This window comes from Ovis canadensis, chromosome 19 (genome assembly GCF_042477335.2).
Source record: "Ovis canadensis isolate MfBH-ARS-UI-01 breed Bighorn chromosome 19, ARS-UI_OviCan_v2, whole genome shotgun sequence".
Taxonomy (NCBI): domain Eukaryota; kingdom Metazoa; phylum Chordata; class Mammalia; order Artiodactyla; family Bovidae; genus Ovis; species Ovis canadensis.
In genome coordinates this window covers 28,770,752-28,793,703 of record NC_091263.1, presented here as the reverse complement: position 1 = coordinate 28,793,703, position 22,952 = coordinate 28,770,752, and the positions used below count along the sequence as shown (strand labels likewise).

The following is a 22,952-nucleotide window of genomic DNA, read 5'->3' as shown; positions in this document are numbered from 1 at the left end:
AGACTTTTCCAGGTTGAAATGAGCTTGGTTGTTAATTAAGTGTCATGCAGAGTTTAGATGCTGGGTAAATTTAGCTGTTGATGTTTTTCACCCCTCTGACTAGTGATTTGTCAGTGAAAAATGGCGTGGGTAGTGGTTGATATTGTAACAGGGGCAGGGCAGGTTTGACGGACACTTAGCATGTGAGCATGTGACCCTGGGGGGTGGGCGAGGACTGTGGCTAGAGGCCCACTTTGCCTGTGATCAGCGGGGCAGTGGTCCTCGTGGCAGAAAGTGCAGTGAGAGGTGGGTCGTGGCCTTCTTTCCCAGGACCTCCAGGCCCTCAGGCTAGTGGGTGAGGTGGGGGCCCGGGGACAAGCAGGGGGCTGTGCCCTGCAGGCTCCAGAGCTCTTGCCAGGCCCTCCACTGGCCAGCCCTAGGCTTTGAGGAGATGCAGACCTCTCCCCCATCCCCACCTCCATGACCTAAAGGTGACGGTGGTCATCTTGGATGTTGGTCCACAAAACCATGCCCCTGTTAGGGCAGCCTGAGGGCCACGGGCTGCTGGGCGCCTGGCTCCCTCAGTGATGACAGCTGGGCAGAGTGTGGAGACCTGGCCCTGAAGATGCTGCCAGCTGAGATCCACCTCCTCAGCTGGACAGGGCACTGGTGGGAGGACCAGGCTGGGGGCTGTGCCAGCATTCAGGGGGACTGATCTGCAGGGGGCCCCTTCCTCTTAGCCAGGCCTGGGCCTCAGAGGGTGAAAGTTGAGCCTGGTGACCTTGTCCCTTCTTATCAGAACAGAGAATAACATTTGGCGAAGGTTTATGGGAACATTGTGACCAGCTACAAGAACACAGGATCTGACACCTAGAAGTCTGCAACAGCTAACCACGCCCCTCCCTCACCTTTCCGATGAAAGGCTTTAGCTGAAAGCTTTCAGGGAGTTTGGGGTTTTTAGGGTATGAACCACTCATCCCCTTGCAGGGCCCTGCACTAAACCTTTCTCTGCTCCAAACTCCGACCTTCGAGTGTTGTTTGACCCCGCTGTGCATCGGGCACACAGACAGTATTAGTTTTTTGTTTGTTGGGATTTGAACGGAGTCTTTTACGTCTTGTTTTTTAGGTGGTTGATTATATCCTGCCCCCCTTGGTGTCATTGGTTCAGAGCCAGAATGGTAAGTGTGACCACATCAACAAGCACCAGCAGGCACACGTTCTGTTTTCCTTCCGACTCCATGTGGTCACGTTCTTGGCATCTCTCTGTCTTTCCAGTGGAGTGGAGACTCTTCAGCTTGCGGCTACTCTCAGAAACCACATCCCTGCTTGTGAACCAGGAGCCTGATGAAGGCAAGGAGGTGGCGAATGTCGACTCTGACAACAATCTTCTGGCTCTAATCAGAGATGGCTTACTTCCCCAGTAAGCTTCACATGCTGCACTCAGGCAGGGAAGGGTGGGGTGCCCAGGATGCCGCCGTCAGACCAGGTCCAGTGATGGGCCCGGGGTCTCAGGGAGGGTCCTGATATTTCTGTGTGTGTGTGCTCAGGCACTCACTGTCGGAGGTCTAGAAAGAGAGGCAGTAACTACTACACTGCTTGGGGCCCAGGAGCGTCTCAGTCCATCTTCAGAAACATCCATTCAGAGCTTTATCTGTTTTTTTATGAGGCATGTGATTGAACTTTTGCATATTCAAAGGTGTTTGTGGCCAGAAGGATAAGGTTTATTATTCAAGGTCAGCATGATGAGACTTCTGAACTTGAAACTGGGACTTTTCCTGGACCTACTCAGAAATAATGGAGAAGGAAGGACATCTTCCTTCACTCCTCCCCAAACTCTTGCAGTGGAAATTGTTTAATTAAAAATAATATATTTGGGGGAGCTGAATTGGGGAATAGTACCAGAACAGTTAATGAGTATTAATTAACAGAAGGGATGCATTCTTTCCTTTTACTCCATTGCTTATGTAGCAGACACATGATGTGATAACTGCTGAGAGTACCCAGTGCAAATATGTTAAGCTCTAAAACGACATAATTCAAGCAACTCTGCAAATTTTATCAAACAAAAGAAATTGAAATTAAATAAGTGCATGCCATATATCACTGTTAAATATTTTTTTTCCAAAATTAACTGTTGGAAGGTGTGTCAGGCATTGATGAGCACGCCTGATCCTGCTTTTTCAGGGCCTAGGCTGCGGTCTGAGTCAGGCCAGCAAGTTTCCAAGGATGGCAGTTGCACCAGCTGCTCCCTGATATTTGTTAAACCTCTCAAGATCTTTCTCATTTAAAAAAAGACATTTTTTTTCATGATATAGAAACGAGATCTAATTATATTCTAAAGAGCTCAACCACTGCTTGTTGACTCAGGAAGATACATTTTACGAAATGTGTAGCCAGTGTGTGACAACCCTACTCCCTCTGAGAGAGCCTGTCTTGACTCTTGGGAGCTTGACCCCTGATGGCTTGATGTATGAGGCCAGCCCCTTGGTTCTTGCTGCTCCCCATGCTTCTGCAATTAGGTTCAGGGAGAGCCCTGGTAACATACAATAAGAATACTTTTGATACCCCCATGTAAGAAAATGATTATATGAAAAAAAATTAAGCTTTCTTATTGGTGCTTTTTCAGTGATAAACTATCAATGAATATATTTTTGGTCGCATTTGTTATGTATGCATATGTGCATATATGGTTTGTACTTAATGTGGATGAATATAAGATTCAAATCTTAAAGAAATGATGGATTGCTTGCCATGCATTGTGGGATCTTAGTTCACTGCTGCTGCTGCTGCTAAGTCGCTTCAGTCGTGTCTGACTCTGTGCGACCCCATAGAAGGCAGCCCACCGGGCTCCCCCGTCTCTGGGATTCTCCAGGCAAGAATACTGGAGTGGGTTGCCATTTCCTTCTCCAATGCATAAAGTGAAAAGTCAAAGTGAAGTCGCTCAGTCGTGTCCAACTCTTAGCGACCTCATGGACTGCAGCCCACCAGGCTCCTCCGTCCATGGGATTTTCCAGGCAAGAGTACTGAGCAGGGATCAAATCCATGACCCCCTGTGTTGGAAGCATGGAGTCTTAACCACTGGACTGCCAGAGAAGTCCAAAGATTCAGATTTGTCTCATGGAACTGATAAATACTTTCACTGCCATCTTACATTTCCGAACTACTTACATACAACCATATGTATCTTTCTGACAACTAAGTGCTTCAGTGTAGTTTTGTACAAAATATGTGTTTTTAAAAAATGTTATGTATGTATTTTCTTTTGGTTGCTTTGGGTCTTTGTTGCTGTGCGTGGGCTCTCCTTAGTTGCCGCTTGCCGGCTGTAGGGCACGTGGGGTCAGTATTGTGGCACACAGGCTTTGTTGCCCCGAGGCATGTGGGATATTCCCAGATTCGGGATTGAACCTGTGTCTACTGCAGGGGCAAGCGGATCCTTAACCACTGGACCCCCAGGGCAGTCCCAAGGATTTTAAAAGATATACATTGATTGTCTGTTACCTGACAACTTGTACTGAAATTGTACTGAAGCATTTTCCAGGACCTGAGATGTCCCCTAAGTATTTCCCCCAATAAAACTTCTTGGCTTAATGTTAGTTTGTTAACACCTATGCACATTTATCTAATTTCGTTTCTACAGTCTGCCCACTTTTGGAACAGTTTTTAGTGTAGAAAGTATTGATTGTATAACTTAGTGCTCGTATTTTATTCATCTGAGCTGTAATGAATAATATGTATTTCCTTTCATGTGCATCTGTACCTTTTCCAGAGGTGAGAAATTAAAGAGGAAAACACACATGTAAATCACATGGCAATTCAAGAACAAATGTAACGTAGATGAGCTCAGGTCTTTGTTCAGCAATTTGAAACGTACTTTGGATAATGGTGTGGGCTTTACTGGGATGTAGTGTAGAAGGTTTTCAAAGCTTGTGGACTGATTCTGCTGTGGAGCACAGGTCTTGGCTCTGCATTTCATTCTCTAAGCCTCAGTTTCCTCATCTATAAAAGGAGGATAATAGTATCTAATTCAGAAGATTCAAAAATGAGGGTTAGATGGGATGCTTCTCTTAGGCACTTAGTGCAGTATGTGGGACATAATACGCTCTAGACAAATATGGAGCTCCCTGACTCTTACTATTAGGAAGATTATTATACTCTCTCATATTAAACTCTAAAAGGAAGATTGTGATATGTACGGTGGGTGTTAGTCACTCAGTTGTGTCCGACTCTTTGTGACTCCATGGACTATAGCCCACCAGGCTCCTCTGTCCAGGGAATTCTCCAGCAAGAATACTGTAATGGGTTGCCATTTCCCTCTCCAGTGGTACAGTAAGAGTACATATTTCATAGTAGTGGCCATTAAATAGTTAATAATAATTGTGCCCACTTGTCATATATAGTAAGGGCTCAATAAGTAATCTGTACAAATTTTAAAAACTGAAATATAAGTGATGCATTCATTTAACTTATATAATGGAAAACTAGAAACCTTAACAAGGTTTGGTTTCTGAAGATAGCTCTTGGTAATTATAAGTTTAGAAATGCTCATAATGGTATGTACATATGATGGCTTAAGAATAATGAAGTTTCTAGAGTTTATAGGAGCTATATAGCACCTGCTTCAGTGTGCAAATAGACATATTAATGTTGATCCTTTTAATTTTGTTAAAGTTTTAATTATCTTTGATTGTAAACAGTAGTTTAGATAAAGCCACAGTGACAATCTTTTCAGTCTTTTCACCTGAAAATGTTTTATTAGTTAGGACAGTTTTATTTGCAAACAGTAATACTTAACTCAGACTAACTTGCTAAGTAATTATTTTCTTACATAACTAAGAAGTCAGACTTGTGCTGGTGTCAAATATAGCTGAGTTCAGGGGTTTGAATTATGTTCACAGTACTGTGTGGACGTGTCCCCCTCACCGTCTCTACTCTGCCTGCGTCTGTGCGGCTTTGTTCTCAGAGAGGCTCTTTCTGCTCGGTTAAGTGGCCCGTGGGTGATGATCCTAGGGGAAGAATGGATGTCTTCTTCTAAGAGCTGTTGTAAAATTTTCAGGAAGCACAGTAGTTTAATCTTGTTAAGTACCATGTAATACCTGTGTTCCAGGTGCTTCTCAGAACTGTGGTATGATTCGAGTGAAAACTCAGTTGTAAGAATAAATACCATATTAAAATAAATATTAGTTATGATTCTCAGAGAAGCCGAAGGAATAGGATGTATGTGGGTGTGTGTGTGTGTGTGTGTGTATATATATATATATATATATATATATATATAGAGAGAGAGAGAGAGAGAGAGAGCGCGAGAACACAAAAGGGCTTTGTTATAAGAAATTGGCTCACTTGATTATGGAGGCCAAGAAGTCCTGAGATTGGCAGGCTGTAAACGAGGACCCAGGTGAACCAATGGTATAGTTCCAGTTTGAGTCTGCAGGCCTGAGAACCAGGAGAGCTGAGAGTGTAAGTGCCAGTCTGGAAGCTGACAGGCTGGAGACTCAGGAAGCGTCAGTGTCTCCATTTAAGTTCAGAAACAGTAGAAGACCCCATGTCCCAGAGCAGGGAAGTGGGGCAGGGGGTGTTCCTTCTGATTCAGTCTTTTTGTTCTCTTTCGGCCGATGAGACGAGGCCCACCCACATCAGGGAGGGTCATCTGTGTTACTCAGTCTGTTGAGGTAATCTCATCTTGAAATACTCTCACTGATGCACTGAGAATAATTGGTGATGCATCAATAATGAAACCATCATAGATATCATGAGTAAATCACTTACTGTGTGAACTGTAAATATCAGAAAACTGTCACCTCTTGTTACTGTCCATGCTTTGCTTTCTAGAAGGATGAACTTTGGTTTCTTTATTTCTTTTTTTTAAAGTCACTTCATCACACTGATTTTATTTTTTTTAATGATCTCAGCCCTTTTTCTAACAGATTTATTTGTTTATTTTTGGCTGTATGAGGCCTTTGTTCCTGCATGCGGGCTTTCTCTAGTTGTAGGGAGTGGGGGTTACTCTCATTGCTGTGGCTTCTCTTGTGGCGCACAGGCTCAGTTGTCACGTGGCACGTGGGGTCTTCCCAAAGCAGAGGTTGAACCTGTGTCCCCCGCATTGACAGGCAGACTCTCAACCACTCGGCCACCAGGGAAGTCCTGAACTTTGGTTTGAAGTATTTGTTTAGTGCCTTTTGTATATGGAAGATTATATAATATGACTTATAGAGAGTTGGTATTTGAGTTAGACTTTGAAACCTGAGAATGATTAGATAGAAGAGGAGTGGATACCCTAGGCTGGAATGGAGGTAAGCACAGGCCTGGAAGAGGCAGAGTAGTGGGCAGTAAATAGACCAGGGATTGAACCCAAGTCTCCTGTGTGTCTTGCATTGGCAGGTAGGTTGTTTACCACCGTGCTGGGAAGCCCCTCACATAAGTATACATTAAATAAATATGGAAGCCACCTTTCTTAAACTGTGGGTGTGCACATGTTTATAAACGTGCTCTGGAACATGTGTTCTTCCTGGAATATTCTGTGTGCTTTTGATTTTTACCCGTTTAACTTTTTTAAGCTTAGGATTTCTCAACATTATATGCCACAATGACACTACTTCCTACAGCTTATCTGTTAACATGGCCCAGAACACTGGATTCCTTTGATCACAGTCTAAATAGTATTCTGTTATGGACATTTCCATGTCAGGAGCAAGAAAGGGATGTTTCCATCACAACTTTAATTTTGTATATAAGTATTAACTAACAATACAAGAAAATTAAACTCTAAACATTCTATTAGCTTTTCTATCAATAAATAACATGTTAATGGTATCCCTCGTAGCTCAGTCGATAAAGAATCTGCCTGCAATGCAGGAGGCCTGGGTTCAGTTCCTGGGTTGGAAAGATCCCAGCCACTATAATTCAGGACTTCCCTGCTGGCTCAGACAAGTAAAGAACCTGCCGGCCTGTGCAGGAGACTCAGGTTCGATCCCAGGGTTGGGAAGATCCCCTGGAGAAGGAACAGGCAACCTCCTCCAGTGTTCTTGCCTGGGAAATTTCATGGACAGAGGAGCCTGCCAGGCTATAGTCCATGGGGTCACAAAGAGTTGGACACAACTGAGTGAGTAACACACACAGTGCAATACTGGGCTTAGTCCTTGTCTGAAGACTCCAGGAAAATTCTGCCTCCGGGCTCGTTCAGGCTCCTGGCAGGATTGTTTCTTGTGGTTTGTATTAGTTTTTCAGGGCTGCTGTAACAGATTACCGTACAGAGGCCGGCTTAAAACAACAGGACTGTTCTCTTCCATGATTTAGGAGGCCAGAGGTCTGCCATCAAAGTGTCAGCAGGGTTCTTTCTTTTAGGGAGACTCTGAGGGAGAATTGAGCTATGGGCATCGTGGGTTTACGGCAGTATCCCTCCAGTCTGTCTGTATTCATGTGGCCTTCTCGCCTCCCAGCTTCACATTTTCCTCTGCCTCTCTCTCGTAAGGACGTCAGTCATTATATTTAGGGCCTGAGCCTGGTGGGCTGCCGTCTCTGGTTGCACAGAGTCGGACACGACTGAAGCGACTTAGCAGCAGCAGCAGCAGTACCCTCCATTCAGGCCCATCTTACCTGGAAATCCTCAACTACATCTGCAAAGACCCAAATAAGGTCACCTTCACAGGGTTAGGGGTCAGGACTTGAACATATCTTCTGGGGGCCATTATTTATACAGCTGTACACAGTTGCAGGGCCAAAGCACCTATTTCTCTGCCACCTCCTGGTATTTTAGTTGCCCAGAACTCCTTTCACGTGGCCCCTCCATCTTCGAATCAGCAGCAGTTTGTCAAATCCCTTCATGCTTGCCATTTCCCTGACTTCCTCCTTGGCCACCAGCTGGAGGAAACTCTCTGCTTATTGAGCTTGGTAATGTCAGTCATTGGCAGTCTGGATCTTGTGATTAGAATATATTTGTATTCAGGTCTCCGTCCTGCCGTTGACTTGGTGTGTATACCCTTACTTCTTCCTCCCTCCTACCTCTTCTCTCCATTTCCCCCCTTTTTTCAAGACAGTTGGAATGCCAACTGTTACCTGTATGATTAATGAGAAAAAGTTTGTTTTTTTTTTTTCTGAGAAGAAAGATAAACCACGTATACTTAGAAAATTGGCATGATTTTTTTTCAGCAGAGACAAGATTTAATTTTGAAGGTTGTTGCAGAAGAAAAAGAGGCAATATTTAATGGAGCTTAAGCCCAGACTGACCTTATTAATTAAAATCATTGCTGCTCAGAAGTTTTATATCAAAGTTCTTATCGGTGAAATCTTAACACTGAAAGTAGTCTTCTGACTGAATATTTTTGTCTGTCGCTTGTTACATAAGGGGAGGGCATTGCTGTAAGTGGGACTACATCATTCGTTCAGGGAATACATCATTACTCTTCTTAGGGAAGAGGAAATTCTAATATTCATACAAACATAAATAGTGTAATTTGAACTCCCTTGTGTGATCATTCATAGGAGGTTTAAAACCCTTCCTTCTCTTCTCTCTCTTTCTTTCTTAATTCATTCAGTAAATGATATCAAGAGATGTCTGTGTCAGCCACTCAGGATATTATGGTGAGAAAGACTGAATCCCTGCCTCCTGGTGCCCTTACAGTCTAGTGGGTGAGACTAAACAAATGAACATGTAAGGTGATTTCAGTTCGTTGTGGGCGCTGTGAAGAAAAACCAGAGTGGTGTAAGTAGATGGAGAATGACACCTGCCGTATCAGCAAAGGGCGGTGTGGCCGCCAAGCTGTCAGCTGCTGCAGCCTCCCCAGACTCTGTACCCTGGGGGGATTCAGGGTGCAGGAAAGAATAGGTCCTTGATAGCTAAGGTGTGTTTCAAAGGGATAATTTCAGTAATCCCAGACTCTTGCATCTTCCCATACAGAGAAAAGTGCTAGATTCATTAACGTGAGATGTCTAGTTTTTCTTTAATTAACGGTAATCCTTTGTTCCAACTGTCTACCTATTTTTTGTTGTGAAAGTGCCTATATATCGTGGCTCCTCTCTTTCCTCTCTGTGCAGTCCCTCAGAGCTATCTGAGTCCCCAGCAAGTCTGCCAAATAAAAGGTGTCTCAAGTTTTAGTTTATGCTTTTTTTTTCACCTCAGTTGACGAGGGGAATGGAGGGAGAGCTTATTTTATTTAGGTAGCATATCAAGGAAGGGCTTTATGCCAGGTAGAAAGCCATGGGGGAAAATGTGCTATGAAATTTGCCTTTGGTAGATTGGAACCACTTTGCCAACACGTTTTTGTTCTATTTTCATACTTTCATTTAGCTTTGAGTGTTTTGTATGGAAAGGAGATCATGCTGATGTAAATGTGTTGACAGTGTTTTTTTGACAGTAGAACATTCAGCCTTTCTCTCCTGGGGAAAGTGAGTACTGTCTGTTTTTTTTTCACTTCTGTTTTCTAACTCTCTTGTGACCTGTACAATCATCAGGGCTATAATGACTTCATAAATTATTAAGACTTTGTTTTTCAGAATTTCAGAAAGGACTGTATCCTTGACAACGTAGAATTGTATTTCCTTTTAGAAATATGAATTTATAAATGGGTTTTGTTGTGGCAACACACTGTAGAGTTTGTCTCTGAAATAATATCCAGCAAAGTCTTGAATTTCACTACCAAATTTCTGTGTTGGTGACTCAAAAGACATCCAGATGGTTCTCTGTGTTGCATCTTTGTCTTCCTTAACTACGTATTCTGTGTTAAAATAGGCATGAACTTGACTATCTTTGATGGGAATCAGAGTATTTAGGAGTATTTCATTTTCAGCCTTTCCTTAGATAAGCTTTTTTTTTTTTTGCAGATAATATTTAAATATTTTTGTACCAGATGAAAGTTCTACTTTTTTCCTTCTACTTAAATTCTTTTATGTTTCTGAGTGTTAACCTAAGTCAGTGCATTTAGGTACATAGGTACAGTGATTTTTTTTTCCTCCCTGGGGGAACCACCTGTGAGAATCTAAATTGGGATAATTTGAGGAGTAAGGATAAATACTCTTTCATTCCTCTGAATCAGAATAATTCTAGTGCTCCAGTTTTTTCGCATAGTATTTTGTAAACCTTGAGTATTACTTTATTGAAGTCATTTTTAGTTTTTTTTGGAGCCTTTTGGGCCTTTATAATTAAAATTTGTTGTTGATTTTATCCAAGAAGCCAGACATTAGGGCTTACTATCTGAAATTATATTTAATACTTATTTTGAAGTCTTACCTTTCTCTCACTTAAAAAATATAATATATATATATATAAATATATATATGTATCTTCCCACCATTTGTTTCTTTCTCCATCCACTTATATGTCCAGGTTACTGCTGATACACTTAAGTATCTATGCATTCATACAAGACAAGAGAGTATTGCGTAGAACTCAGGTCACGTAAAAACACAAGACTGGAAAGTCTTAGGATATAAACTTCAGTTCATAAAATTTTTTGACTCAGTTCATAAAATTTTGGAGTTGACTCAGGATATCACCTAGTACAAAATTTGGAAGAGCCTGTACAGAAAATGCCAAGAAGAGTTGGTTATCTACCCCTTTCTCACAGCAATCCAGAGTAAGTACTCAGCCTTCTCTCAGGGTAGATTTCACCTCCATGTTTTGATGTTTGACAGTCTTCTTTTTATCTAATCCTACACATCTCTTTCCTTTAAGCTGTTTAAGCCTGGAATTCACCCTGCATTGTTACAAATGCATTTTAACATACTGCCTTCCTCATAGCTTTCCCTTGCTCAGAGACCTTGAAACCTTCAGAAAGAAGAAAATAATATTAACAGTTCTTACCCAGCCATTCAAGATTCTCAGTGGTTTGCCTCTTGCCTTCCATTTTATGTTAACATCTGCCCCCTCTACTAATGGTTTCTTCATTTCTAATGAGATTTACTTAGTACTTTCTGAAATTTCCTCCTTGCAGCCTGTCTCTTCCTCCAGACATGATACTGTGAATATCTGAGGAGAAGGAAATGGCAGTATTCTTGCCTGGAGAATCCCATAGACAGAGGAGCCTGGTGGGCTACAGTCCATGGGGTCGCAAGAGTCGGACATGACTTAGTGCACTGTCTCTGTGTCACATACTTATTTAACGCTAATTTATTGAATGTCTACACCTATGTTTATAAATGTTTTGAAATCACTGAACAGTTTCTGGTTAGTAAGTATCTAGGAGGTCCCCAGTGTTCCACTGTTACATTTACTGCGAGGCCATTTTCAGGGCTACATCTTTGGGTGCATGGTGATTTCTTTTTGTTGAATCTCCAGAGGTGGAACCACTGTGTTAAAAATTACATTCATCATGTTTGGGCAGTTTTTTCCAAAGATAGCAAACGGTGTATACGACCAGTTTCCCTTTACGAAACTGCCTGTTTTTCTGTGCTCTTCCTAGCTTCAGCTTGCATTCCTTCTGATATTCGTGATGTGGGCCATTTATGTTCCTCTTAGGTGGATTTCTTCCTCCCCTCCACCACTGTGGGATTGTTGTTATTGGTTTGCAAATAGCTCGTTATATATAAAGACAGTATAAAATATATAAAATTCTGTAAATAAACTTTCCCTACTTGATTTGTTTATGGTGATTTTGTCATTGAGAAATACTTACTACTTTAAAACTTGAAAGCTGTGAAATTTTGGGGTTCACTTCTCATTTGTTGTCATGCTGTGGAGGCCTTCTCACTCATGAATATGTGAATGTTTACTCATTTTAGTACTTCAACAAACTTAAACATTTTTTTCCTTGAATTTTTAATTTATTGATGATATATTTTCATAAGATACGGCCTGACTGTTCTGTCTTCCTTTCTGTGATGACTCTTTCTTGTCCAGTGTTGGATCACCTTTCTTTCCTTTTAATTTGTGTCTATTCTTGATCCCACCCTACTAGAACTTAACAGTTCTGGTGGCTTTGTAAAGTGCTTCAGCTTTTCATTTAGCAGGCTCTTCCTCATTGTATCCCTTAAAGTCCCTTGGATATTCTGGAACCACTGTTTTCTCCCAAATTCTCCACTGACACGTGAAATGTGAGTTCAGGGTTTAATTCCAGCATAGTGGACTTCTTTATGACATTGTGCCTCCCCTTTGCCTCAATCAAATGGGCCCTTCTTTCCATTTGGCTGGTTCTTTGGTCACACTCCCAGAATGACTTCTCACAATAATCCGTAGTGGTTTAGCTAGTCTGTTTAAATGTTCTGCCAGACTGTCTCATTGGACACTGGTTTCTCCAGACACTTAACAAGATAGGGAAGAGTCTGTCCCTTAAATCCCCAAATGTGATTTTAAAAGCTTTCTCTCCTCTCAGAGAATTTAGTATGAATGGCTTTCCCCGCCTGGTTTCTGTTTGGGACCTAGCAAAGACTCCTTATCTGGGGAGGATCCTAGAAGTAAAAGAGTGGGCCCTGTCTTGGGTTCCTGTATGGACAGCATGCTTTTATGTCGATAACAATCTCCATCTCTGGCTCATGGCACTCAGAGTGCTCCTCTCCAGCCCCGGCCATCCAGATGGGCCACTCCTCACTGGTCACTCTGCTTTATAGTCATTTCAGGAGTCTGGATTATCATTGTGTTTTGTTTGTTTGTTTTTGTTTTTTTCCTATAAGTGTCATTCAAAGGAGCGTAAAATCCATTTACTATCAGCTCAGTTGCTTTCTCGAGAAGACAAGCTTAATATATCTCAGCATTTTTGGGGCCAATTTTTGCTGGCTATTACAAACCTATCTTTGATTAAAATATATTCAGCATATCAATATTTCTGTTCTGAACAGATCCATTATTTGTTTTACCCTTCTGTTACAAGGGGAGAAAAACAGCAACATTCTTGGGGAAAATTGTCATGCATAGGCTCGTACAAGCTTCATCCTTCTCTCCTGTTTCAAGGTTAGATAACCTCAGACAACCTCAACACATTTGTATTGTATTTCAGACAGTGAAAGTTTCATTGGTGTTTTATTTTTAAATGTAGGCTTTACATGTTCTTGTTCAGTCCATTCAAAAATATTTCATATTTTTCAGTCCTCTTGAGATTGTTTTCTCTGTTATATTTCTAACTATTTGTCTGTTTATCCTCCTGTACATTCTGTGCAAGCACATGAGTTCCATCACATGGGAAGCTTTTTAAAATTCATAAGTTTGTAGTCCTTTCCTCAGTCATTCCAGTAAGTCTGGAAGTGGGGATGGGGAGGCTGTCCAGAGTAAGTGAGTGACTCATAAGAAGTTTCTCACCCCCTCGTTAGCTGAAAGTCTCTGGCCGACGATTTCCAAATACTAGTAACCAGTGGAAGCGCGCATTCTTCTCTTCCCTCTGATTCTATTGCCACTCTCTAAACTCAGCAGTGCCTCTATTTCCCTGTTAAGTATATGTGCTGTGGAGGCTTTGCTTAGCAGGTGGGGCATGGTTCAAATCCTGCACATGATGAAGAAACTGGCGCTTGACTGCCTTGTGGAAGAGTAGTTCTGAGGCTTTGGAATATTCGTGCCAGATAAAAGAGTCTCTGTATCCCTGGGGCCTTGAGCCATGCCAGATATTTCTGGATAACAGTGTGAATTACAGTGGGGCATTTTGACTCTGACTCCCAAAGGGGCTGAAGACAGAGGTCAGTCACTAAGGTACCCTATGCCTAGGGAACTGGCCCCTAGTAGAACCCTGCATGCCTGTGCCTTCCTGGCTGGGAGTACCTTACACATGCTACCACACATTGCTGCTGGGAGGACTGAGCCCTGTCCACACAGCTCCACTGGGAGAGGACAACGAGAAGCTTGGGCCCGGTCCCCCTGGACTCTACCCTGTGTCTTTCACCTTTGCTGATTTTAACCAGTTATCCTTTCTCTAAGAAACCATACTTAGGAATACAACAAGTATTCTGAGTTCTGTGAGCCCACCTAGCAAATCACTGAACCTGAAGGCAGGCTTGGGTGTCACCAATTTAGGGTAAGAGCTTTTTATTTCATAAAACTATTAGAGAAAGGGATAATGCTGTGTTGTTCCTGTTTTGAAAAAATTCAGAATTGTAAGCTTTACAAATACATTTTTTTCACCTCCAAAAATGTTCCTTGATTTTTTTTTTCATATGATAGAATGTCTTACTCTCATCAATTTGATTTTTTTTTCATTCTTAAAATTACTTACATGTGGTTTTGCAGTTTTTTTTTAACATTCTCTTTATTACTGTTTTATTTATGGTTTATCATGAATGATTGCTGTTTTTTCTTCTGTCTTTATCATACACAGGCAAATCTCTAACTGCTACAATTTAAAAATATTTCATAAGAAACATTACTAAAATATGGTAGTTTCTGACTCCTTAAACAGAGCAGTCTATCCAACTTAACATTTCCTTGATTCACTGCCCCCATGTTGAACATTATGGTGCATAATGGGCTCTCAGGTCCCACTGGGGACTGAGCGCCTGCTTCCTCTGTGTTAAATGCTCCCTGAACTGCTCTCTGCTAGGAGTTCTTGGGTTTGCTTTCTTTCGTGTTTCCTATGCTTTCAAGCTGCACTTTTTAAAATTCTCGGGTTGCCTTTCTGTAATAGTCCCTTTCCTCCCTTTACTTGGCTCTTTTTTTTTTTTAAATCATTGTGGGCTCAGAGGCTGCATAATTAAGCTTATTATGCAATGATTTCCAAAATGAGAGTAAATAGGCTCTGAGTAAGAGCCTGGGGCCCTGTTCTCTAGATGATAAAGCTTTCGCTCCACATCATGGAATTTTAAATACACATTTTGGATTTTTGGGGACGTTTTGCCTCCTTGTTAGTTGTTTCAGAGAGTTAAGTTGTAAAGTTGATGGGTTAGTCTGTTTGTTCATTCATTCATTCAGTGCTTATTAACTGAGCATCTGCACGGGGCTGTTTACTGCATAGCTTAATCTAAGTAGGTCAGACACAGTGTTTAGTCCAACTCTTTTTGTATTAATAGCAAATAACATGAGAGCACAGCCTGGCTTTGTTGTGAAAACTTCTGATGATGGCATTTTGAGTTTTATGATCTGTGGTCATACTTTTCATTTCAGGTTCTAAGGTATAAATAAGCACGCAGTGCAGAAAACAGTTGACATAGCAGGCCTGAGACTGCTCTTCTGAGAAAGGTCTACTTGCAAGGTGGGCCCTTGGCTGCCATCTTGGAGCTGGGCTCCCAGAGAGCTGCCAGTCAGTGTTTAGCTAATGAGGGTATGTAGCCCACTGTGTCTCAGCTGTCTGTGCAGATGGTATGGTTTATGCCAGATGCCTGCTTCCATTTGGAAAGTCCAGGACTTTGATACATGTTTGATTGCCTATGTAGTCCAAGTCTATGCCCCAACCACTAATGCTGAAGAGGCTGAAGTTGAACAGTTTTATGATGACCTGCAAGACCTTGTAGAACTAACATCCAAAAAAGATGTTGTTTTCATCATGGGGGACTGGAATGCAAAAAGTAGGAAGTCAACAGATACCTGGAGTAACAGGAGATTTGGCCTTGGAGTACAGAATGAGGCAGGGCAAAGGCTATCACAGTTTTGCCAAGAGAATGCATTGGTCAAAGCAAACACCCTCTTCCAGAAACACAAGAGATGACTCTACACATGGACATCACCAGATGGTCAATACTGAAATCAGATTGATTATATTCTTTGCAGCCAAAGGTGGAGAAGCTCTATACAGTCAGCAAAAACAAGACTGGGAGCTGACTGTGGCTCAGATCATGAACTCCTTATTGCCAAATTCAGACTTAAATTGAAGAACATAGGGAAAACCATTAGGCCATTTAGGTATGACCTAAATCAAATCCCTTATGATTATACAGTGGAAGTGACAGACAGATTCAAGGGGTTAGATCTGATAGAGTGCCTGAAGAACTATGGATGGAGGTTCATGACGCTGTACAGGAGGCAGTGATCAAGACCATCCGGGGAAACAAGGGAAACAGTGAGAGGCTTTATTTTCTTGGGCTCCAAAATCACTGCAGATGGTGACTGCAGCCATGAAATTAAAAGACAGTTGTTCCTTGGAAGAAAAGCTATGACTAACATAGACAGCATATTAAAAAGCAGAGATATTACTTTGCCAACAAAGGTCTGTCTTGTCAAAGCTATGGTTTTTCCAGTAGTCATGTGTGAATGTGGGTGTTGGACCGTAAAGAAAGTTGAGCACCGAAGAATTGATTTTTTTGAACTGTGGTGTTGGAGAAAACTCTTGAGAGTCCCTTGGACGCAAGGAGATCAAACCAGTCATTCCTAAAGAAAATCAGTCCTGAATATTCATTGGAAAGACTGATGCTGGATCTCCAATACTTTGGCCACCTGATGCGAAGAACTGACTTACTGGAAAAGACCCTGCTGCTGGAAAAGATTGAAGGCACGAGGAGAAGGGGACGACCGAGGTTGCGATGGTTGAAAGGCATCACTGACTCGATGGACATGAGTTTGAGCAAGCTCCAGGAGTCGGTGATGGACAGGAAAGCCTGATGTGCTGCAGTCTGTGGGGTTACAAAGAGTCGGATACAGCTAAGCGACTGAACTGAGGTTGCCTGTGTGACCAGCCCCACTCAATAAACACCTTCGTCCCATGAGTCTGTAATGGGCTTCCTTGGGTGGTAACATCACACATACATGCTGCAGTTTCATGGCTGGGAGAAACAGCATGCTGTGTGACCCTTTGTGACAGGGAGAGAGGATAAGCAAGCTTGCACAGGGAATCTTCCAGCTCCGCCTGTGTCTGTCTCCCTTAAGATTCAGCTCTGCGCCTTTGTTGTACTGTCTGTACCAAGAGTACAACCATACACGGATCTCATGAGTCCTCTAGAATATCTGAATGTGAGGTAGTTTTGCAACACCCAACACAAATGCTAAAATTTCTGAGTCTCTTACTGTGTCAGTAGACTGTACTGATCATTTTAGCTGAATTGTCCAGTTGAATCTTCCCAGCCCCCATGCTCTGAGTGGTAGGTCAGTGTCATCACTGACCACCACTGGGAAATGCAGGTATGGCTCATACATTTATTTCAGTATCTGCTTTTTTTGGAAACATGTTAGAAACTCTTGGAATATTGTTTCTGTTGATCAGAGGAAACTTACGATGAGAAAAGCTCTGAGTGCTTTTTAATCATGTTGTCCTTTCAGGTATGAACACATCCTCACGGAGCCGGACCCTGTACCAGCATATGCTCTGAAGCTACTGGTTGTCATGACTGAGCACAACCCAACTTTTACCAGGTGCTGTCACTTCAGACTTCCATTTCTTTGTTTCTCATCTATAAAGTGAATTTTATGTGTTCTGAAAAATGTTAAAGATGATGAGATTATACAAGAATTGAGTTTAAGTTACCAAAGTGATAAATTTTCATGTTTTATGGCTTGTAGTATCTGTGATCTATGGTGTTTTGGATTCTGTGCTTATATTTTTATTCTTTGCTGGAGTTTGCATATCGTGGAATCCATAATGCTCCAAGATTATAAATTCTTTGAAGAGAAAATACTAACACATGTACTTTTTCAAAAGTCAGTTGTTACCTCATTGTACTGAACAGTTATTTATTAAGTCCCTGTCATATTTATTGACTGTAATTTTTCAACTATTTCAAGTTGACATACTTTCATTGAGTAGTTGAAAGCTTTTTGCCTTTATCGAAGACACCACCTGTGATGACACCAAATTAGTTGCTAGAGCAGCGGCAACTGTTTCAGTCTTGCAAGCAAGAACTGGTCACAGAGGACGCAGGTCTGCAGAAGGGCAGGAGAAGAGTTGTCGCTTTCAAAGAAGAACACTGATTTTGGTTGTGTGGGTTGTGTGGGTGACGTCTGGCCCTGTGGGTTTGGATCCTGAAGAGGTGCCCTCAAGTCTTTCTTAAAGAACTAAACCACACAGTTGCAGCCACCTGGATTTCAGCCAGTCTGCTGTTTACCCGTCCTGCATAGTGGTGGCGGTGTTTTCGTTCAGTCACTCAGTCTTGTCTGCCTCGCTGTGACTCCATGGACTGTAGCACACCAGGCTTCCCTTTCCTTTACCATCTCCCCAAATTTGCTCAAACTCATGTCCATTGAGTCAGTGGTGCCATCCAACCATTTCGTCCTCTGTTGCCCCCTTCTCCTGCCCTCGTCTTTCTCAGCGTCAGGGTCTTTTCTGATGAGTCGGCTCTTCTCATCAGGTGGCCAGAGTATTGGAGCTTTAGCATCTGTCCTTCCAATGAGTATTCAGGGTTGATTTCCTTTAGGATTGACTTGTTTGATCTCATTGTTGTCCAAGGGACTCTCAAGAGTCTTCTCCAACACTACAGTTCAAAAGCATCAGTTCTTTGGTGCCTTCTTTATGGTCCAGCTCTCACATCTGTACTTAGTGATGAACTACCATTAATGCTGGACAAGAAAGGCTCTTTGTAAAGTATCTGTATTGAGTGGCAGTCTGAACTAAGACAACCTTTGCAGGGGTGTGCCATGCCTGGCCTGTACCTTGACCCAGTCACAGGTCAGCCACAGTGCTGGGGCTATTGCAGCTCTCAGGCCTGTGTCCTGTGGGTGGCCATGTTCATTTCCAGAGAGTGACCTGTAAATGTGACCATGTAGCCTGGGCGTCACATTGCAAAAGAACTTGGAGAACACTTAAGTAACCCTTTTATATCCTCGGCAGTTTTTAACCCTGTGTTTCTGTAGCCTTTCAAATCTCTGTCCAGTGAGTCTTCCAAAATTTCTGATTTAGAAGGCACCATAGGAGAAGGCAATGGCACCCCACTCCAGCACTCTTGCCTGGAAAATCCCATGGATGGAGGAGCCTGGTGGGCCACAGTCCGTGGGGTCGCTAGGAGTCGGACACGACTGAGCGACTTCCCTTTCACTTTTCACTTTCATGCACTGGAGAAGGAAATGGCAACCCACTCCAGTGTTCTTGCCTGGAGAATCCCAGGGATGGGGGAGTCTCACAGGCTGCCATCTATGGGGTCTCACAGAGTCGAACACGACTGAAGCGACTTAGCAGCAGCAGCAGCAGCATTCTCTCTTCCTACAAAAGAAATTTAAGTCTGAAGAGTGAATTTGTGTTAGAAATTAAAGCCAAATTCAGACAGTTGTTTGTTTCCTGGACCTTCCATACCAAGTGGTAAAATTATGTACTAATTTTATCCCTTCATTAGATTGAATGGATTGTATTTCTTTTTTTTTAAGTTGACTCTTGCTCATTCATGAGACATGTTTTCGAGACTACTTTCTCTTCTTGTTAATTCTTTATTAAATGCATATAAATTTTTCATATTGAGGGGAAAAAGTCTGGTGAGGTAGAAACAGATAATTGATGATCTAAAATCTTTTTATTTTAAAATGATTAGACCCTAGGTTTAGAATTCAGTTTATTCTTTTGAAAAAAGATTTACAAGCAGAATTCAGTGGATTAATTTTTATAAACTTTTTCGTTTTCCTTGCATAATTAATATTTGAATATCTTGTCTTTATATTAAATTCCAATAATATAACCAAGAGGTACCCTGGGCTTCCTTATTCCCCACCACTGATACACAAATCTTTGCCAGGGCTAATTTGTATTATTATTTTGGAGGGTGTCCTTCTGGAACTTTTGAGGGTCTAATTAAATTCAGTGTGAATATACTGAAATAGCTTCTCTTTGTAGTGGTCAAATTTTAAACCATCATAGATAGTATCATTGGGTATGTGTTTTACTGAAATTTGCTTTTTCATATATCAAATTATTTGAAGATCTTTTTATATCAGTATTTATTCACACTTCGACAATCTTTGCCAACTTTCGGATGGAAATGGGATTTTATTTTATTTTGCTTTTACTTATCTACTGATAATCTGGAACCTCTTAATATTTATTCACTATAATTAAATTGTGAAAAGTGCATAGCTTTCAACCTTCAGTTCTACTTCTAAATATTCTAGAGAAAAATGCATATATGTGCAAAGGTTTCAGCTTAAGCAAGTAAGTTTTAAAATGAGAACAGTGATTTTAAAATTAAATTATGTTACAGCTGTAATAATCACTGCTGTGTAACATTTTGACAGGGCAAGATTCATTTTGAATATTGTTCTACAAAAATATCCTAAAAATTTTGTAAACTGAAATTATTTATCACCCCCAAACCTCATTTAATAATCACTTTTGCCTTTTGTAGGGTCTCTTTCTATGTTCACTATTCTCTTCTGTTGGCCCTTTCTCTTGAAACAGGATATAAAAATAAGAGCTGTCCCATGTTGATTTTGACTAAGGCTCCAGAGATCAAGAACAAAGCATTAAAGGCCTATTACCACCCACCTGCTCTCTCCCTCTCCCCCTATCTTTCTAAATGGAGGTCCTAGATTCTGTGGGTCCCAGCACCCTTTGTGCATCTTGCAAAAATCCGTTCATACGCCTTGAAGTGGGGTTGGGGGAAAGAAGTTTTTATTTCCATTTCCCTAACTTGATTTTCTCCCCCCCCTCCCCCCCACCCCGCAAAATGATTTTTCAGTCCAACATTTTGAAATGGGTAATAAATTTCTATTTGGGGAAAAGATACAATATGCTGAGAAGAGCAGTTCCTTCCTCTGTCCTCCGTGTCCTTTCCTCATCTTCCTATTATATCCTGTGTGGTTTGACTACTTTTATTCATTTTATGTCTGAAGGCAAACTAATAGCACTGTGTATTTTCTCATTTCTCCCTTTGACACACAAATAGCATCTTATGCATGTTTTTCTACCCTATGACTTTTCCCCCCAATTTTGTTTCTTTATAGATACATAGAGAGCTTCCACATTGTGTTTTACAGTTATGAAGCCTTCCATTGTATGGATGTAGCATGCTTCATCTCATTGATGTCTAATAGATATGGGTTGTTGCACATTGTTTACTGTATCAAAGGATTGATAGAATAATAATGAACAATGAATAATCTTATTCATGCATCAGTTTTTAGTATGCATGTACATCTTACAGGATAAATCTGTAGCTATGGTATTTGTGTATCAAAAAATAAATGCACTTCAAATATTTTTTTCCTTAAGATTTGGCCACATTGCCCTATATGTATCCTGTGCATGTACATTTTAGTCATATCCAACTCTTTGCTACCCCGTGGACTGTAGCCCACCAGGCTTCTCTGTCTGTGGGATTTTCCAGGCAAGAATACTGGAGTGAGTTGTCATTTCCTCCTCCAGTAGATCTTCCTGACCCAGAGATTGAACTCGTGTCTCTTGCATCTCCTGCATTGGCAGGCGGATTCTTTACCAGCTGAGCCACTGCGGGAGCCCCTGCCCTATGTGGAGATTTTACCATTTTGCATCTTCAAAAGATATATTTGAGGCTGCCTGGTTCCCTACCCTGCCAACAGAATTCATTGTTAAATTTTGGAATGTGTCATTGTGATGAGATAGATTATCCCCTTGTAATTTTTATTTGCATTTTCCTTTTCATGAGTGAAGTTGAATATTTCTTTATATGGTTAAGGGCCATTTGTATTTTGCTTTTTGCTCATGCTCTTAGCCATCAGTTCTTGGTCTTGGCACTGCCACTTTTCAAAGGGAAACTTCCTGCCTGGCTGTCCATTGCACAAATACACTACAGTCTGCTAATCCAGTTTTACTTTTAACAATGTCTGCACTGTTCCAATTTTCTTTTATTTTTGCTGTCATGAGTAGCGTGACCATGAGTATTACTTTATGTGCTCCTTGGTGGATCTGTGTATGTGTCTCCGTTGAGTATTCATTCTAGAGTAGAAGTACTGGCTCACAGAACTTGTGCTTGCACAGATCCAGTAGATATTAACAAGCAGTTTTCCTTATTGGTTGTACCAATTTACATTCCTGCTAGCGTTGGTCAAGAGGTCTGGTTGTCACATAAGCTTTAAAAAATATTTTTAACATCAGGTTTTATTGAAGGATAAGTCTCTATGCAGTAAAATGCATGCATTTTAGGTATGCAGGTCTCTGAGTTTTGAGAAACATACTCAACTGTGGAATTACTATCATGATCAAAATAGCGTATTTCCATCATTCCAAAATTTCCCCTTATGCCCCTTGGACTGTTAGCCAATGAAGATTCTGTTTGTGTGGAGAATAATATGACCAGACTGATTTTATGTTTCATTTTAATTTTTAAAATTATTTTAAGAAGTAATACAGAATGCATTTCAAATTTTAGTATTTGAAAAATTGACATAGAAAAGCATATTTTTACCCCAGGAGACAGCCACTTCTTGACCAGTGTGTGTGTCTTTCACATAGATGATAGTATGCTGACTGCACCATTCGTCACTTCTTTCCAAAAATAAGTGTAACAGCTTTGTTGAGATATAATTCTCATACCATCTGTACTAAAAAAAAAACAGATACATAATATTACATGTCATGCATATTCCATATTTTGTCATCTTTTGGTGAACATTTATGTATTCCTAATGTATTGGTATTATAAAACAAAGCTGCAGTTGATGAGGTAGGTTATTTATCATATTTGTGACTATATATGCATAAGACAAATACTGAGAGATGTAATTTTTTCACTACAGGGCACATAATATCATCTGGGGATGTTTTAAAAAGTCTAAAACCCAGGCCTTATTCCAGGCCAATTAAATTACAGTCTCTGAGACTGGACACAGGCAACAGTAGCTTTGAAGCCCACCAGGTGATGACGGTGTGCAAACAAATTCAGGAACCCCTGGTCTAAGCATCTGTAATTTTAGAGGTGTTGCCAAATTAGCCCCAGTCTCGGCTGTACCAAAGGTGTGTGAGAGTGCCTATTCTTGCTAAAATTTTATTGAATTAGTGTATATAAGTGTTTGATCTTTGCCAGTCTGATATGTGAAATTTGTCCATTATTTATTTCTAGTTTGCATTGTGACCAGATTGTATGAAGTGTTCTATTTCTAATTTTTATTATTTGATTTTATTTGTGATCTAATAGGTGATTAATTTTTGTGATTGGTCTATGTTTAATTGCTTACTGTCACCAAAACAAAGTTAGGGCTAGGCCTGAAACAAGTTCACCCTCCCATAATTTGGACAAGTGCCTAA

General features: G+C 41.1%; 1 protein-coding gene across 4 annotated transcripts in view; it reads left to right on the top strand.

The window, feature by feature from the left end:
• Nucleotides 1–22,952, top strand: part of ULK4 (unc-51 like kinase 4) — a 502,577-nt gene that overhangs the window by 170,433 nt on the left and 309,192 nt on the right. For all 4 annotated transcript variants that reach the window (XM_069560715.1, XM_069560714.1, XM_069560717.1 and 1 more), the window contains 3 exons: nt 1,106–1,157; nt 1,255–1,399; nt 17,075–17,167. In XM_069560715.1, the coding sequence (XP_069416816.1) occupies nt 1,106–1,157; nt 1,255–1,399; nt 17,075–17,167 (290 nt within the window). The remainder of the gene's footprint in view (nt 1–1,105; nt 1,158–1,254; nt 1,400–17,074; nt 17,168–22,952) is intronic.